The 16,249-nt window shown below is 45.6% G+C and overlaps 1 protein-coding gene across 1 annotated transcript in view; it reads left to right on the top strand.

The window, feature by feature from the left end:
* Positions 1 to 15,237, top strand: part of atf6b (activating transcription factor 6 beta) — an 88,361-nt gene extending 73,124 nt beyond the window's left edge. The window contains exons 11-16 of the mRNA XM_038815551.1: positions 3,110 to 3,220; positions 3,667 to 3,766; positions 5,877 to 5,944; positions 7,362 to 7,473; positions 7,716 to 7,800; positions 13,543 to 15,237. Coding sequence (XP_038671479.1) covers positions 3,110 to 3,220; positions 3,667 to 3,766; positions 5,877 to 5,944; positions 7,362 to 7,473; positions 7,716 to 7,800; positions 13,543 to 13,808 — 742 coding nt within the window. The 3' untranslated portion in view covers positions 13,809 to 15,237. The remainder of the gene's footprint in view (positions 1 to 3,109; positions 3,221 to 3,666; positions 3,767 to 5,876; positions 5,945 to 7,361; positions 7,474 to 7,715; positions 7,801 to 13,542) is intronic.
* The last annotated feature ends 1,012 nt before the right edge of the window (positions 15,238 to 16,249 follow it).

Raw genomic sequence — 16,249 nt, 5'->3', positions numbered from 1 at the left:
AGTAACAAGGAAGTTAGACAAAGGAGAACCCGTGGATGTGATTTATTTAGATTTCCAGAAGGCCTTTAACAAGGTGTTGCATAGGAGACTGTTAAATAAGTTAAGAGCCCATGGTGTTCAGGGTAAGATCCTGGCATGGATAGAGGATTGGCTGACTGGCAGAGGACAGAGAGTGGGGATAAAGGGGTATTTTTCAGAACGGTATCGGTGACTAGTGGTGTACCTCAGGGGTCGGTGCTGGGACCACAATTTTTCACAAAATACATTAATGATCTGGAGGAAGGAACTGAAGGCATGGTTGCTAAGTTTGCAGATGCTAAAAGATATGTAGAGGAGCAGGCAGTATTGAGAAAGCAGGCGAGCTTCAGAAGGACTTGGATAGGCTAGGAGAGTGGGCAAAGAAGTGGCAGATGGAATAATGTGGAAAAGTGAGGTTATGCACTTTGGAAGGAGAAATAGAGGCATAGACTATTTTCTAAAGGGGAGATGCTTAGGAAATCAGAAACACAAAGGAACTTGGGAGTCCTTGTTCACGATTCTCTAAAGGTTAACGTGCAGGTTCAGTCGGCATTTAGGAAGGCAAATGCAATGTTAGCATTCACATCAAGAGGGCTAGAATACAAGACCAGGGATGTACTTCTGAGGCTGTATAAGGCTTGGCCAGACCCAATTTGGAGTATTGTGAGCAGTTTTGGGCCCTGTATCTAAGGAAGGATGTGCTGGCCTTGAAAAGGGTCCAGAGGAGGTTCACAGGAATGATCCCTGGAATGAATAGTTTGTCATATGAGGAACGTTTGAGGACTCTGGGTCTGTACTCGTTGAAGTTTGGAAGGATGAGGGGGATCTTATTGAAACTTAGGGATAAGGGATACTGTGTGGCTGGATAGGGTGGACGTGGAGAGAATGTTTCCACTTGTAGGAAAAGCTAAAAGTAGAGGTCACAATCTCAGACTAAAGGGACGATCCTTTAAAACAGAGGTGAGGAGGAATTTCTTCAGCCAGAGGGTGGTGAATCTGTGGAACTCTTTGCCGCAGAAGGCTGTGGTGACCAAATCACTGAGTGTCTTTAAGAAGGTTCTTGATAAATATGGGGATATGGGGTTATGGGGAGGAGGCAGCAGAATGGGGATGAGAAAAATCGCAGCCATGATTGAATGGTGGAGCAGACCAGTTCGCCAGGATGTTGCCTGCATGGAGCATTTCAGCTATGAAGAAAGGCTCGATAGGCTCTGGTTGCTCTAAAGCAGAGATGGTTGAGAGGGGAATCAATTGAGGTGTGTAAGATTGAGGTGTATGGACAGGGTGGATAGGAAGCAGCTGTTTTAACGTGAAAGGCAGGAGGTTTGGAGGGGACTTGAGGAAATGTTTTCACCCAGTGGGTGGTGGGAATCTGGAATGCGCTGCCTGTGAAAGGTAGTCGAGGTGGGAAACCTCACAACCTTCAAAAAGTACTTGGATGAGTACTTTAAATGTCATAACATTCACAGCTATGGGTCAAATGATGGAAAGTGGGATGAGTTAGTGGCATTTTGTCAGTGCAGACTCGATCAGCCGAATGGCCTCTTCTATACTGTCGGACTCTATGACAGCACCTCAGACAGTGCAACACGCTCTCATTCCTGCCCGGAGTGTCAGCTGGATTTTTGTGTGTGAACCTGGTCCCTTATGATTCAGAGACAAGCCGAACACATTTTTGGGAACGATGGGTTGAAAACATATCCATAAACAATATGAAAATTCTGAGGTGCAGGTTTTTGCCCTTGCCAGTTTTCTATCATGCAGGCACGGAGTAGGGGAGCGCACCCCTACCGCTGCAATTACTTTACTGGGTGATTTTCCACAATTTTGGTGAACACAACACTGGTTCTGTGTAACTGTTCCATTATTCTGCTGCATTAATGCCACCCTAGCCCTCCGCACGTCTCCTCTGCGCCAGTTCTAAAGCCCCCAAAGTTGTGCTCGTTCTCCAGAGTTAAGAGATTTAATCGAATGGTTTTAAATTTTGGGGGGGGGGTTTGATAGAGTAAATGAGGAGAAACTATTTCTGTTGGGAGGAGTGTCATTCATCAGAGGCAATAAACTTTTAAATAATTTGCAAAGAAGACAGGGGAAGATGAGTGTTTTTACTAAACGAGTTGTGATCTAGAATAATAGACTGGATTAGGATTCTTGGAAAAGATTCAATAGTAGCTTTCAGAAGAGGAATTAGAAACCCACCTGAAGGGGAATAGCTGGGCTGTTGGGAAAGCTGGGATTATTTGGTTAGCCCTTTCAGAGAGGCCTGTTCCAGGACTGAAGAGCACAAAAATCTAGGCTGACGCTCCAGTGCTGTACTGAAGGAGTGCTGCACTGTCGGAGGTACGTTTTAGATGAGGCATTAAACCAAGACCTCATCTGCCCCCTTTGAGTGGACAGAAAAAAGACCAATGGCACTATTTTGTAGAAAAGGAGTTATCACAGTGTGGAAGCTCTTCGATCGACATCCCAAAAACAGATTATCTGGTCATAATCACACAGCTCTTTGTGTGCAAAGCTCGATGTGTGCAAATTAGTTGTCGCATTTGCAACAGTGACCATACTTGTGATTTAGGATGTTCCAAGAGTGTCAAAGACACTATAATTACAACACTTTTCAATGAGATACAATGAGTTGGATGACTTCCTCCTGTGCTGCGAATTCAGTAACTTCAATACAGCAATGCTGCACTGACTGGTAATAGTGAGCAATGGTTGCTGATGAGAAGCCTTAGTGCATGCTTGTATTAAAAATGCTGTTGACCAGTAAGGTGGTGGCATGACTCTAACCCTGCACAGATGTAGAAGCCAGCTATTTTCTATAGGTTAAAGATAGCTATTTAGCATTAAGCCCCATGTCTATAAAATACCATTTTAAAACTCACTCGTAAACTCAGCTCATTTCAAAACATAGCTTCAACAGAACACAGAAGCAGATAGATTAATACAGCATTCTTACTCAGCTAACAAATACATTTGCAAAATCAAGTGACCGAAGGTGGTGGCGTGGCTCTAACCCTGCAACGGTCAGGGCCCTGTATTTTTTTTCCCCCAACCCCTGATCCACATCATCCTTTTGGTGCTTTTATTTCAGCAACATCACCATGGCGTACTCCGACGTGAAAGACCTGGTGCTTCGTGACATCGACCGAATCCTCTTCCCTTCCTCTGACTGCCGTCAGTTCAACAAGACTGAATCGCTCAGGTAAGTTTAAGCTTTGAAGGGTGGGGGCAGGGGAGGTGGACAGGTTGGGAGCGGTTTGGGGAAATTGCGAAGTACAATCTTCGCACCAGAACTGTGAGCTGAGGTGCCAGAGAATATTTTGTGCGGCCCCTCCCCACTCCTCCCAAAATTTACCCAGAAGGGCATTCTGTGTCTGCGTGGGTCTCATCCCCACAACCCAATGATGTGCAGGGTAGGTGAATTGGCCACGCTACCTTGCCCCTTAATTGGGAAAAAAATAATTGGCCTCTCTTTAAATTTACACACAAGGAAAGGATTTGCGATAAGCAAGCAAATTTCAGCACAGTATTGCCCCTGTTGAGAAACCGATTTGGAATTGAGGTGTCTCCGATCCAGACTCGTCGCTGAATTGCGAGGTTGGGTGTTACATTGTGAATTTTGTTTCACTAAATATCTCTCTGATCCAGGCTGGCTGATGAATTACGTGGCTGGGTGCACCGACACCAAGTTGAAAGGACAAAGTCCAACGAAAAACCAAAACGTCAAAAGAAATTTAAACAAGGCATGGTAGGTGGAGATTATCCCAACGGCGGCCCTGACTTTGAGGTGAAATAAATGTGGCTGGTTCTACCTTTTAATTGTGTGTACGTTATTGTTTCCATCGTCCCCTGTTGTTGCTTCACTCAGAGAGGGGCATCCAGCAATCTGTGCTGGGATACTGCTGAGATCAGATATGTGTTCAGCAAAAATATTAAGGGATAGGAACCAAGGACAGATATACGGAGTTAGGTCACAAATCATCCATGAAATCATTGGATGGTGGGACAGGCTCGAAGGGCTGAATGACCTATTCCTGTTCCTATGTTCCCACCCAATTGTGGAAATCATAAGTACTGATTGTTATGCCTCATCTCATCCTTGTTTGTTGTAACTCAGCTTTGGTGGGTCTCAGCTTTGAAACTCTATTATAGTTTTAATGTTTTATTTCCCACCCTTGTTCTCCAATCTCCACTACCTTAACATCCCCCCTCTCTCTGTAACCTCCTCCAATGACCTCTCCCTATCTGTGTAACTTTTTCAGTCCCACAACGCGCGCACACACAAACACACACACACCCATTTGCACTTGATTTTCTTTTGGAGAGGCCCTATAACCTTTCTTTTTTATTTATTTCTTTCTCTCTCTCACTCTCACAGACTTACTCACAGTCTCTTCCTTCTCTCTTTCCTTACCTCCCTCCCTCCTTTCTTCCCTTCCCCTCCTCTCAACATTGTCCAATCTTTGGATGCCTAGTCTCATGTTCCAGTTTCTTGTGTAGTTTGGTATAGTTAATGCTCTTGTGGGGCACCTTAGGATACGTTACTATGTTAAAAGCACTACATAAATGCTGGTAGTTCATGTGGCCACTGCGATTGTCCAGGTCACTTGTAGTTTGTGGCATTGATGTCTCAGGCACTCGGGCAAACTGACATTTCCCTCCTCGCACAGTTCTTTTGCAGCCAGGGATTTGTGGCAGCATTTTGGAATCATTGAGACTGAGATGTGATTATGAGAGAATTAGGAAACAGGAGGTGGAAGCCATTCAGCCCCTCGAGTTTACTCCCCCAATTCACTAAAATCATGGTCGATCAAGTCATAATCCCGGCTCCTCGTCTGAGACTGAAACCCCCACCCCGCTGCATCAAATAACCTCTGACGCCATTGTCAATAAAAGTTTTTTTTTTTAAATCCCAGCCTTAGATTCAGGCACCCTAGCACAGTGGTTAGCCCAGTCGCTTCACAGCTCCAGGGTCCCAGGTTCGATTCCCGCCTTAGGTCACTGTCTGTGCGGAGTCTGCACGTTCTCCCCGTGTCTGCGTGGGTTTCCTCCGGGTGCTCCGGTTTCCTCCCACAAGTCCCGAAACACTGTTAGGTGAATTGGATATTCTGAATTCTCGATCTGTGACCCAAACTGGCGCCGGAATGTGGCGCCTAGGGACTTCATTGCAGTGTTAATGTAAGCCTACTTGTGACAATAAAGATTTTTTTTTAAACCCGAGTAAAGTGTGGAGATTAAATGCATGCCAGATTTGTGCAGTTCATTCGCACTGCTGTTCAGCATTGCTTGGGGGCATTGAGAGGTCACTGAAGCAGGAAATCGGCATTTTGTGGGTCGCACATTCACTGGTATCCCAGGACACTTTAGCTAGTGAATTATTACATGTCAGCTAGTTTGTTTGAGGTTTGATTTAGGGAGCAATGTTTCTTGAGAATCCAGCAGAACTTGCTATTCTGTAATGTTCATAATGCTTTATACACCAAATATAAATGTATATGTCACGTGTATTTGTTTTAGCTGTGTGTTAAATATATTTTGTAATTTCACCAGGTGGCCATGTGCATCCTCAGTTTAATATCCCAGTTTAATAAGATAGCACCTCCGACAGTGTGGCATTCCCATAATGCTTAACTATGGGTCAAACCAGATTCTGTCTTCAGAGTGGTGTGAGAATCGCCATGGCTCTTAAACCCAATGGCCCCCACAAACTGAGGATTTGATAATCAATTATTGTACGTTGAAGATGGGAGGTTCAGTCTTTGAATTCGTGAGTACTTTTCTCCTCGGTGTGATTGGACTGGGGGGAAAGAAATGTGGTCAACTGTGCTATTTGCTAATTGTCTTTGTCTCCATTTCAGAGGACACAGCAGAGGAAAATCAATCTGTCCCGTTTTATTCCAGTTCATTCTGCAGAGGCGACCACAAGGTGGGTTCCGGCAGCTTTTGTTAGTCTCCGTGTGCCCTTGATTGCGCGGTGTCTGTTTTATTTATTTTTGGAATGTTGACATTCTGCAGAATAAAGATTTGCTTCACTCCCCCTGACTGTTTTCCATGCGAACCGCAAATCATTGCTTTCCCCTGAGGGAGGTGGGAGAAAGGAGAGTTGAGATTTGAACCATAAACAAGTAATTTTTAGATGATTTATATAATTGTGTGTTTACATTCCAAAGCTGCCTAATGTAACAACACTGTAAAATTACAGGGGAAATGCTCTGCTTTGCTACCATTAATCCTGGCTTCAATTTCGGGAAAGTGGGGAATTGAGTAAAGCACATCATTCTATTTGTAGAAGTTCCAACTTGGATGGTTGGAATGTTTTGATCGGAGTTTGGATTATCCTCTGCTGACTGTTCCAGATGTTCCCAGTCCGATGTTAAAGCACGTTTGATGCTCGTTTTCTCTCCCTCGCGCACATTTTTCCTCTCTCTTTTTCTTTCTCTTTGTCTTCTCGTCTTCTCTCTCTCTGTCTCTCTCTCACACACACACGCCACCCGCTCCACTCACTCTATTCCTTTAATCGTCCACAAATGGTAAGGGTCCCATTCTCACCCTGCTCTGACTTTTTGGACAGCGCCCCGTCTGCCCTGTCGGATAAAGATCCCATGGACAGTAAATGGAAGAAGAACAGGGAAGTTCTCTCTGTTCTAATCCCTATTTATCCCTCAACCAACACTATTTAAACAAATACTAATCTGATCATTTTCACATTTCTGTTTATAGGAACTTGCTACATACAAATTGGCTGCTGTATTTTCTACTTTCCCACGTGGTGATGCCACAAGTTTGCTCCATTGGTCGTATCAGAATTTGAGATGTCCGAATTGGCAATTGAGCTATTTAAATGAAAATCTTATTTTACATCCTCCCTATGCAATGAGTTTAAATCTACTTTTTGTAACTGAGTCAACAATCTATCTGGGGCGCCAGGGTATAATGAAAGCTGCCAGATTGTCACTTAAGAGATGCATTTGCATCCTCCAAGCACTCGCTCTATTTGTGCTAGGAGGTTGATCTGATGCCCTCCCCAATCACTGGGTTATGCAGAGAATCCTGCCCATGACAGTGTGCCAACACCATTAGGACCCTATCCCAATGCCCCTCTCTCACCTTTCCCTCTCAAAGCAGCTCTTCACTTTCTGGAGAAAGCAACAAGGATTAGTGAGTATATCAACAATGCACCGGAATTACTTCCCTGCCAGAGGACACCATCGACTGGCAGAGATAGAAATAGCCCCAGCCCAGTAGTTACACCCAGCTGCCTGAGGGACCAGTGTTTTCCTGCTGTGACCCTTCCATAGTGCCCTATGTGACTGGTGATTTAAAGCATTTTCCTTGTTGGACAGGTTGGCCTCAAGTCAGCTGCAGGTTTATCAGAGCCCAGAGCAAAGTTACTACGACTTCATGGACGCCATCGACAGGAGGGAGGACACCTTCTACGTAGTTTCATTCCGAAGGGTAACTATTGTCCAGCATGCAGCTTCCTGACTGCCGTTGGTTCTTGTGCGAGTGTATGCGGGGAGCGAAGTGGAGGATGAGGGGAGGGGGGGGGGGGGGGGGGGGGTGCATTGGGGTGACGAGCGCAGTGGAGTATGGGGGTGGGGGAGTATGCGGCATGTGTGGGTGGGGTATGTGGTAGACAAACTGCATGGTAGGATCTGGTCACTATTTGCATCCTAACTCTGTCCTGTTCCCCACAGGATCACTTGCTGTTACCAGCTATCAGTCACAACAAGACCAATAGGCCAAAGATGTCCCTGGTGATGCCAGCCATGGCAGTAAATGGTGAGTGGGATGTTTATTCTCTCCATTGTGTGTCTATTTAAGATTAAACCAGACAGCCTGCATGATGGAATTAGAGCACAGAAGACCATTTGGCCCATTATTTCATGGTTTTGAAGTTATCTCCTCTTGAATACTCCAAAGGAGAGAACGAAATAGAGATGGATTATGGCCAGTGCCACATTTAAACACTTCATAGGCTTGACTCAGTTTTTGACTTCTGTTCCTGCAAATCTGCCCATTTCATCTGGAACATGAGAAAGAAACAGCATTTGGGAAACTGCAGGAACATTTACAATTCAAGTCAAATAAAACTGGGATATTAATGCATTAATAAAAAAAAGTTACTACCCCAGCAGAAAACATTCATAAAAATCTGGAAATAGGCGTCACTAAGGCACAGTGGTTAGCACTGCTGTCTCACTGTGCCGGAGACCTGGGTTCGATTCCAGCCTCCAGCAATTCCAGGGCGACTTCTGTGTAGAGTTTGCATGTTCTGCCCGTGCCTCTGTGGGTTTCCTCCCACAGTCCAAAGGTGTGCAGTTTGGGTGGATTGGCCATGCTAAGTTGCCTGTTAGTGTCCAAAGATGTGCAGGTTTTTTTTTCGATAATTTTAGATTACCCAATTATTTTTTCCAATTAAGGGGCAATTTAGTGTGGCCAATCCACCTACCCTGCACATTTTTGGGTTGTGGGGCAAAACCCATGCAGACACAGGGAGAACGTGCAAACTCCACATGGACAGTGACCCAGAGCCGGAATCGAACCTGGGACCTCAGTGCCGTGAGGCAGTTGTGCTAACCACTGGGCCGCTGTGCTGTCCCAAAGATGTGCAGGTTAAGTGGGGTTACAGAGTTGGTAGGGGGTAGGCCTGGGTGAGGTTCTCATTTGAGGGGAGGGGGGGGGGGGGGGGGGGGGGGGTGGGTGTCGGTGCAGACTCAACAGACTGGATGGCCTCCTCCTGCACTGTAGGGATTCAGTGATTCACAGATTTCTGCATGTTCCAGCAGGTGTGCAGTCTACGTGATTTGGTAGCTTGTTTTCATTAGGCCACAACTGTACTTAAACGACAAAACATTTCCAGACAGAGTGAAGCAAAAACAATGTAAGCACACAATCGGAGGCAGTGTTGTCGCAAGATGTTCTTAAGCTTGTGTCTTTGTAAAAAAAAAACACCTCCTGATGCTTTTCCCTCATGGTGGACATGGGGAGGGAAACCGCAGTCAGGTTTAAATGCTGAAACTACAAAAGCTAACGGTGGTGGGAGAATGATTCACTAAGGCAACACTCTCAACAGAGTACATTATAACAGGCGCACAGCTTCCCAGCAGAAGTAATTGGCTCCTGAACTTCTGTTTATTGAAGCTTTTGTTGACAACGCAACAGGGCCCAAATATAATCTCATAAGAGCAGGAGTAGGCCATTTGGCCCCTCGAGCCTGCTCCGCCATTTCATAAAATCATGGCTGATCTGATTATGGCCTTCACTTCTCTTTCCAAACTGCCTCCCACCATAATCCTCAACCCCCTATAGATGGAAAATCCATCCCAACACAGACTCAAATACGTTCAGTGACCCAGCCTTGCCAGGCAAGTTAATTCCAATTTCTCCTCAAGTGGGAGACCCTTTATTTTGAAATTGAGCCCCCCTTGTTATAGAGCCCCCCCCCCCCCCCCCCCCCCCCCCCCCCCGCCCCCAAAGAGTGGAAATATCCCTTCAGCATCCAACCTGCAACGGTCCAACTCAGAATCTTATGTTTCATAAAATCACCTCTAATTCTTCTCAATATGAATGTAGACCCAATCTGGTCAACTTTATCTGACGAGCCAAACCCCTTCATCCTAGGAATCGTCTTCGTGAACCTTCTCTGAACTATTTTCAATGAAAATATCACAATTATTAAGGTGACCAAAACTGTACACTCTAGGTGTGACCTCACCACTTCCTAAGCAATCGAAGCAAGATTTTCCTATTTTTATACTCTGTCACTCTTGCAATAAGTATTTCATTGGTCTGCCCAATGACCTGCTCTACTGGCTTATACTGAAGGAAACCCAGTTACCTCTGCCCTGCATATTTTGCAGTCTCTGTCTCTATGTGATTAATATCCTACTTTTCTATTCTTCTGGCAAAATGGGAAACCTTCCATTGTCCCACATTATATACTTCAACTGCCAATATTTTTGCCCGTTATACTCCATCTGCAAATTCTTTGAATGGTGGCCTCCTGTGCTGTAGCGAGAGGGAGTTTTAGTGGAATATTTATGCTGCCCTACTCCACAGTCTTATATACCACACCCACATTCACGCTCTGTCAGAATGATCCCCCGCCCCCCCAAACTTGGGTGATGCAGTGCGGCGGGTTCCCAGGCCTTGCACACATCGGGGCTGGGGCTGACACGCCGGGATGCGAATGCTTGCCTTATTATCGGCAGCCTCTGGTTAGGTGTGTTATTGCTTAAAAACTTTCACAATTCCCCTGCATTCTTGGAGCAGATCCTCGAATCCGCAGCGTTAACTGGGCTCACTCACAAATTGATATTGTTTGATTTACTTATTGAGACTTTGGGTCTGTTTTGTGAAGGAAACCCTTTGTGCTTGGCTCCAGGCAGCTGTCAGTCTGAGTACTGTATTGGCAAACTAATCCCGCACAGGCAGGTGGCTATGGAAATCCGTGATCTGTTTAGTGATGAGTCGTGCATACCAGAAACGTATGAGTATTCGGGCTTGCACAGGCTGGTAACTCAACAGCAAAGGTGCTTTCAATTTGTTTTCTTAAGTACTGTTAGCAACTCCAAAGCAGAAGTTGCACAGCTTTTACCCTGGAAGTATTCCCTTTTCCTTCGTACCTTACCCCTTGCGTGGTCTCAGTATCTCTCTCTTTCTCTCCCTCTCTCCCTCTTCTATATCCCCCCTCCCAATAAACAAAAGCTCTTCCCTCCAGCAATTGCATCAATAACCAGCAGTCACAGATTTCAAATATTTGGCAAAGGACCCAGAGGGGAGATGATTTTTTCCACTCAGTTATCCGGCTCTGGGATGTTCTAAAATGTGTTCAAAGCGGATTCTGTCAATGAAAGAACTTGGACGGTTACGTTAAGTTGGGAAAACTACAGTTTAACATGGAAGGCAGGGGCAGGGGGCCAAGCACAAATGAGCCAGCATGGACCCAAAGGGCTGAATGGCTTCCTCCAGTGCTGGTTAAGGTTCTAATAATAACAATCTTTATTATTGTCACAAGTTGTTACATTAATACTGCAATGAAGTTACTGTGAAAAGCCCCTTGTCGCCACAGTCCGGCGCCTGTTCAGGTACGCTGAGGGAGAATTCAGAATGTCCAATGTTTTTCGGGACATGTGGGAGGAAACCGGAGCACTCAGAGGAAACCCATGCAGACGCAGAGAAACCCAGGGAAAATGTGCAGACTCCGCACAGGAAGTGACCCAAGCCAGGAATCGAACCTGGGACCTTCTATTCTTTAATAGAACAGGAGGAGAGGTGGAGGAGAAACTATCAGAAAAGGTCGTTTACCCATTCAGCAAAAATCGCCATTGATATTATCTCACACCCACACCCATCCAAAACTCGCGCCATCTTCTCCCACCCACTGATTCTCTACTGTTAACTCTACAAGTTTCATCTTGCAACTCGGGGAAATAAAGTTCAAACAAAGCTTATTGAAGAGCCGAATGGCCAATCCTGCTCCTGATTTGCATCTCTGTACTTTGAAACAGAGCAGGGGAATTGTCCCAGTGTCCTAAAGTCTATATCCATCCCCAACAAAACCACTACATTAAAAAGAGAGCTGATTATCTCTATGTAGGATCTTGCTCTGCCCATATTTGCTATGTTTCCCAACATAAAACGGCGACAACACTTCAGAGTACTTAATTAGCTGTAAAGCTCTTTGGGACTTCCTGGGGCTGTCAGACAGTGGGCCATGGTGGGGGTACTTTTTGATGTGACGCATCCCCTACAGTGACTGGAGTGCAGAGACCATCCCTTTGGATCACTCCTAATGCTCGACTCAGCAACTGGCCCCCTTAGGAGTTTTCTTGGCTCATGGACAGTACGGTGACAGTGGTTAGCACTACTGCCTCACAGTGCCAGGGATACGGGTTCAATTCCGGCCTTGTGTGACTGCCTGTGTGGAGTTTGCACGTTCTCCTCACGCCTGCATGGATTTCCTCTGAGTGCTCTGGTTTCCTCCCACAGTCCAAAGATGTGCCGGTTAGGTGGATTGACCGTGCTAAATTGGCCCTTAGTGTCCTGAAATGTGCACGTTAGGTTACAGGATAGGGCAGGGTGGATGGGGCAATAGACCTGGGTAGGGTGCTCTTCCGTGCAAACTCGCTGAGTTGAATGGCCTCCTTCTGCACTCTAGGGATTTTATGAACAAAGGTTCCGTGCATACCAGTATGAAACCATTGCCCATAAACCCTATTGAAAATGCTGAATAAACTCAGCAGGTCTGGCATTAGCTCACATTTTCTGTTTTTATTCAGATTTCAAGCATCCATCGTATTTTGCTTCAATTTTAGCCCAGTAAGTCTACGCTGAATTATTATCTCAGCCCCCGTATCAGGGCCACACTTGCAGCGACTTTCCCCAACACGAACTGCACTCTCATTTCCCCATTCTTTTCATCTCTCTACAAGATCAGCTGTACTTAAAATATTTTCTTAATTGTGTAAATATTTAATGGAGAATATCCTGCGTACTCTAGCTCCTTTTCTCCTGTTCTCTGTCAAGTCATAAAACTTCCAGTCACTCCAGTAGGCAATCTTTGTCAGTGAAATGTCCCTGCTGGAATGTGGTAGCCAACAATATTGTTACTTGCAGCAAGCTCCCAGTAACAATATAATAATGGCCAGATAGTCAGTGTCAAGATTTTGTTTTGATGCTTAATGTTGGATAAATTTCGACCAAGGTACTTGGAAAAACGCACTCCTGCCCTTCCTCAAAATAGTCATAGGATCTGCTGTGTCCAACTGTGAGAGCGGAGAGGTTTAATGTCTCATCTGCAAGGCAGCATTTCTGACAATGCAGCACACCCTCTAACTGCACTGGGCGTACCAGCCTCAGCTTCTTGTTCACGATCTCTGGCTTAGGAATTGGACCTTCCGATTCAGAGGTGAGAGAACTGCAGCTGATGACGACGTGAGCTATATCCATCGATTCCAGAAAAGCCCCATGAGTCTGGAGGTCAGCTGTCCTGTGCTTTCAAAAACCCAAAACAAAAAGTGTGTCATTAATGCAATTCTGCGATTGGGCAGCACTTGCTGAACAATCCCGAGTGCGCCAATAGCTACACTAGCAACCAATTTAAGATAGTTGAGATCGTGACATATCTCTTTTACTGGAAACGGCATAAATTCATGAACTGGAACCTATTCTCTGCAAACAGAAGGAATATGTTCAAGCTTTGCCAACCAATCCGCACCATTTTCCCTTGCAGTATAAATTTTGATTGTTTGAAATTTGACATTGTCCTTTTCCTGGAGTGCAAGATGAAAAGATTCAACAACATCTCTTTTCAGTAAGATTCAGAATTTCAAAACTGGGATTGATAAATTTTTGGAGAAGTGTATTGATGGTTTCGGAAACATGGTGGGTACACGGAGCTGAATTAGCAATGATCTGATTGAAGGGCAGAACGGGCTGAGTGATCACCTGTTACTCCATGACCAGGCACTTGGTATATCTCTCCAGACCTAACACACCCTGTGATCTTTATTTCCTTAGAGAGTCTGTACAACACCACACGGGGCTATGAGGTGATGATGCAGATTGACTGTGAGGTGATGGACACCAGAATCATCCAGATCAAGAGCTCATCAGTGCCCCCCTCCCTCCGCCATCCCCAGGACAACAGCACTGGTTCCTACCAGCCCCATGGCAACGCCAGCAGGACGCCCAGTGCGAGGAGGCTGCGACCCCAGCCCCTGCCCGTCTCCGCACCCAGCAACAAGGATCCCCTGTACCTCACGACAGAAGACGACGAAGTGTAGAGCTGCCGTTTCCTGGCTTCGCACCCGATTTTACAACTCTTTTGCCCGGAAGGGAGCAGGATCCTTGAAGTGATGGGAGAGGTTCTTAATTTGATGTCCCTCCTTGCCTCCTCCTCCTCTTTCCCCCACCCTCCACGCACGCAAATTTTCCTTTCAAAGATTTGACATTTCTGCTGCTTTAAGGGTGCCAATGAAACCGGGTGCTGAGGTGGTGGGGGGTGGTTACCTGGAAGGGAGATGTGGTTGCTTTTAAGCTTCTGTAAGGGAGCCAGGACCAAGTTGCCGTCCTCCTGCCTTGGAAAGGTGCAAGACGCTATCTGCTGCTCTTCAGGTTCCTGGAGCCTTGGCCCTGCGCAAGTCTCTGGTGATGGTGAAACGCACGTTTGGGGGAAAGACATGCAAACTTACAATTTAAACGTGACTGTGAAATAATTCTCAAGCCTGTTTCCCCTTAATCCCTCAGTATCCAGCTCGGAGAAATTCTGGGAATGTGGACCGGTATTTTTAATTTCTCTGGGGGGTGGGAAAGCCAAACCAGCGATGCCCACCTCAGTTCACCATGCTGACCTACTGCGTCCAAGTCTTGTATATATCCTCAATCCAATTGCACTATGCAATATGTTGACTGTGTTCTGAGGCTGAAGTTGCACTGCAATTAAACAACATGCAGGTGTTATGTTCCTGCACGGCTTGCTGTAGTTATGCACTGCAGAATCATCGGGACAGGTCAACAAGCGCAAACATTATTACTATCAAATCGGATTCTTCCCTGTAACCCACATGTGTATGTGTGTGTACATAAAGTGTACTTCTCCGGTACCGATGCAGGAAAATTGTGTGATCCTAATTTGATTAGCTCGGGGACCTGTTTCATGCAGTAATGGTCTGGTAATAGTTATCAATTCTTAAATTATATTTGTATTAAACTCATCCTCACCTACTTACTCTCTGATAGTAATGAGCGATTTCTAAACCCTCTGCAGCAGTGAAGACTTGATTTCAGCCATTTCCCATCAACCCCTATCTGTCTGCTAATTTAAAACTAATATCCTCCCCGCAGTTTAATATGTTTCCCGTTTCCATGACCATGTGTAGTGCAGAATGGGAATGTCACTGTGAGTAATGTACATAGCATGTTGGGTTTCTATTATGTCGCCATTTTGGTAACTGGTAATGGTGTGTGCGTGTGTGCTTGTACATGCCCCTGTGTCCTGAAGTTCCGCACAATTGCCTTTTGCGGTTTGTCCTTTTTTTCTTTCACATTACAAATCAGCCAGCAGTTACTCTTCCCCCACCGCAAAGCGCAGGCCCTGCAGAACCCTCTTCACTCGGGTTGAGTCTAGTCACTGTGGGGAGAAAGTGGACGTGAGCTGGCCCGCACGGTTAGATCTAAAGCAACGTCTGTGTCGCTGCAGCTTTGTCGTGTCAGAAAATTTCCAGTGAAGAGGGAGTAAAGGCTGAGCCAGCTTAAATAGCCAGCCAATTCCTGACAGGTGGTAGGTCAGGGATGGGAGGAAGAATGAGCAGGTTTTGTCCCACCCTTCCCCCTCTGCATTCCCAAGGGTGGTCACACATGCATGATGTGAATCCTGCCCGGGCCACTATAGTTACAAATTCACCACAGATCATGGCACCAATATGATGGGAATCCTCAATTGTTAACTGACCTGTGACTGTATATAAACCTAAAGTTGTGATTTTAAAAACAAATATATATATATATATATATAATTTATTATTTAACTTGGATTTTTTATTATTTTTCTCAGTCTCATAATGTCCTAAGATCAGACTAAGTTTCATTGGACCTGGCCCAGGAACGTGCAAAATGCAACCCTGCCCCAGATTTGCAAACAAAAATGTCCTCGACTCCTGAGGTGCTCAAGTAGGAGTCCCAGAAAAATGTTGAACCTCATGTTTATATATTGTGCTTTATAGAAAATGTTTCCTTAAAAATTCTCAATTTGTATATATGGCTTGTCACCCGGAATGTGAGTTGATTGACCCTTGGCTCGACTTGCACTGATGTCAATGGGCAGGAGACAGAGTCCATGATGGGTTCCAGCACCTGCAGTGCAGTAAAATATCTCCAGCACCGGCAGTTCAGAGTTAGAAACTAAAGCACGTTATTCAGCCCCCTGGACCCTACAGACCCTGTTCCCTCGATCACCAGACCCTGCAGCCCCCTCACCCCGGCACAGGCACAGTAGACCGAATGGCGACTTTCTCTGATGGAGTGAAGGAACGAAAGTGACAGATAGCTGCCTGGTTTGCAGTTCGTTAGGCTACGGCCACTTGCTCTGTCTATTTTACATTGCTTGCAACCAGTTACTCAACTCAAAGGCTTCTTTCGTACCTTTTGTTAATCCCAACTTCCCTCCCTCTTGTCTCAATGAACCAGCCTGTTTGATACGAGTGACTTAAATTACAGTCATTGTGAC

The sequence above is a fragment of the Scyliorhinus canicula genome, chromosome 13 (genome assembly GCF_902713615.1).
Source record: "Scyliorhinus canicula chromosome 13, sScyCan1.1, whole genome shotgun sequence".
Lineage (NCBI taxonomy): Eukaryota > Metazoa > Chordata > Chondrichthyes > Carcharhiniformes > Scyliorhinidae > Scyliorhinus > Scyliorhinus canicula.
Note: the sequence above shows the minus strand (reverse complement) of the source record. Positions and strands in the feature narration are given on the sequence as shown.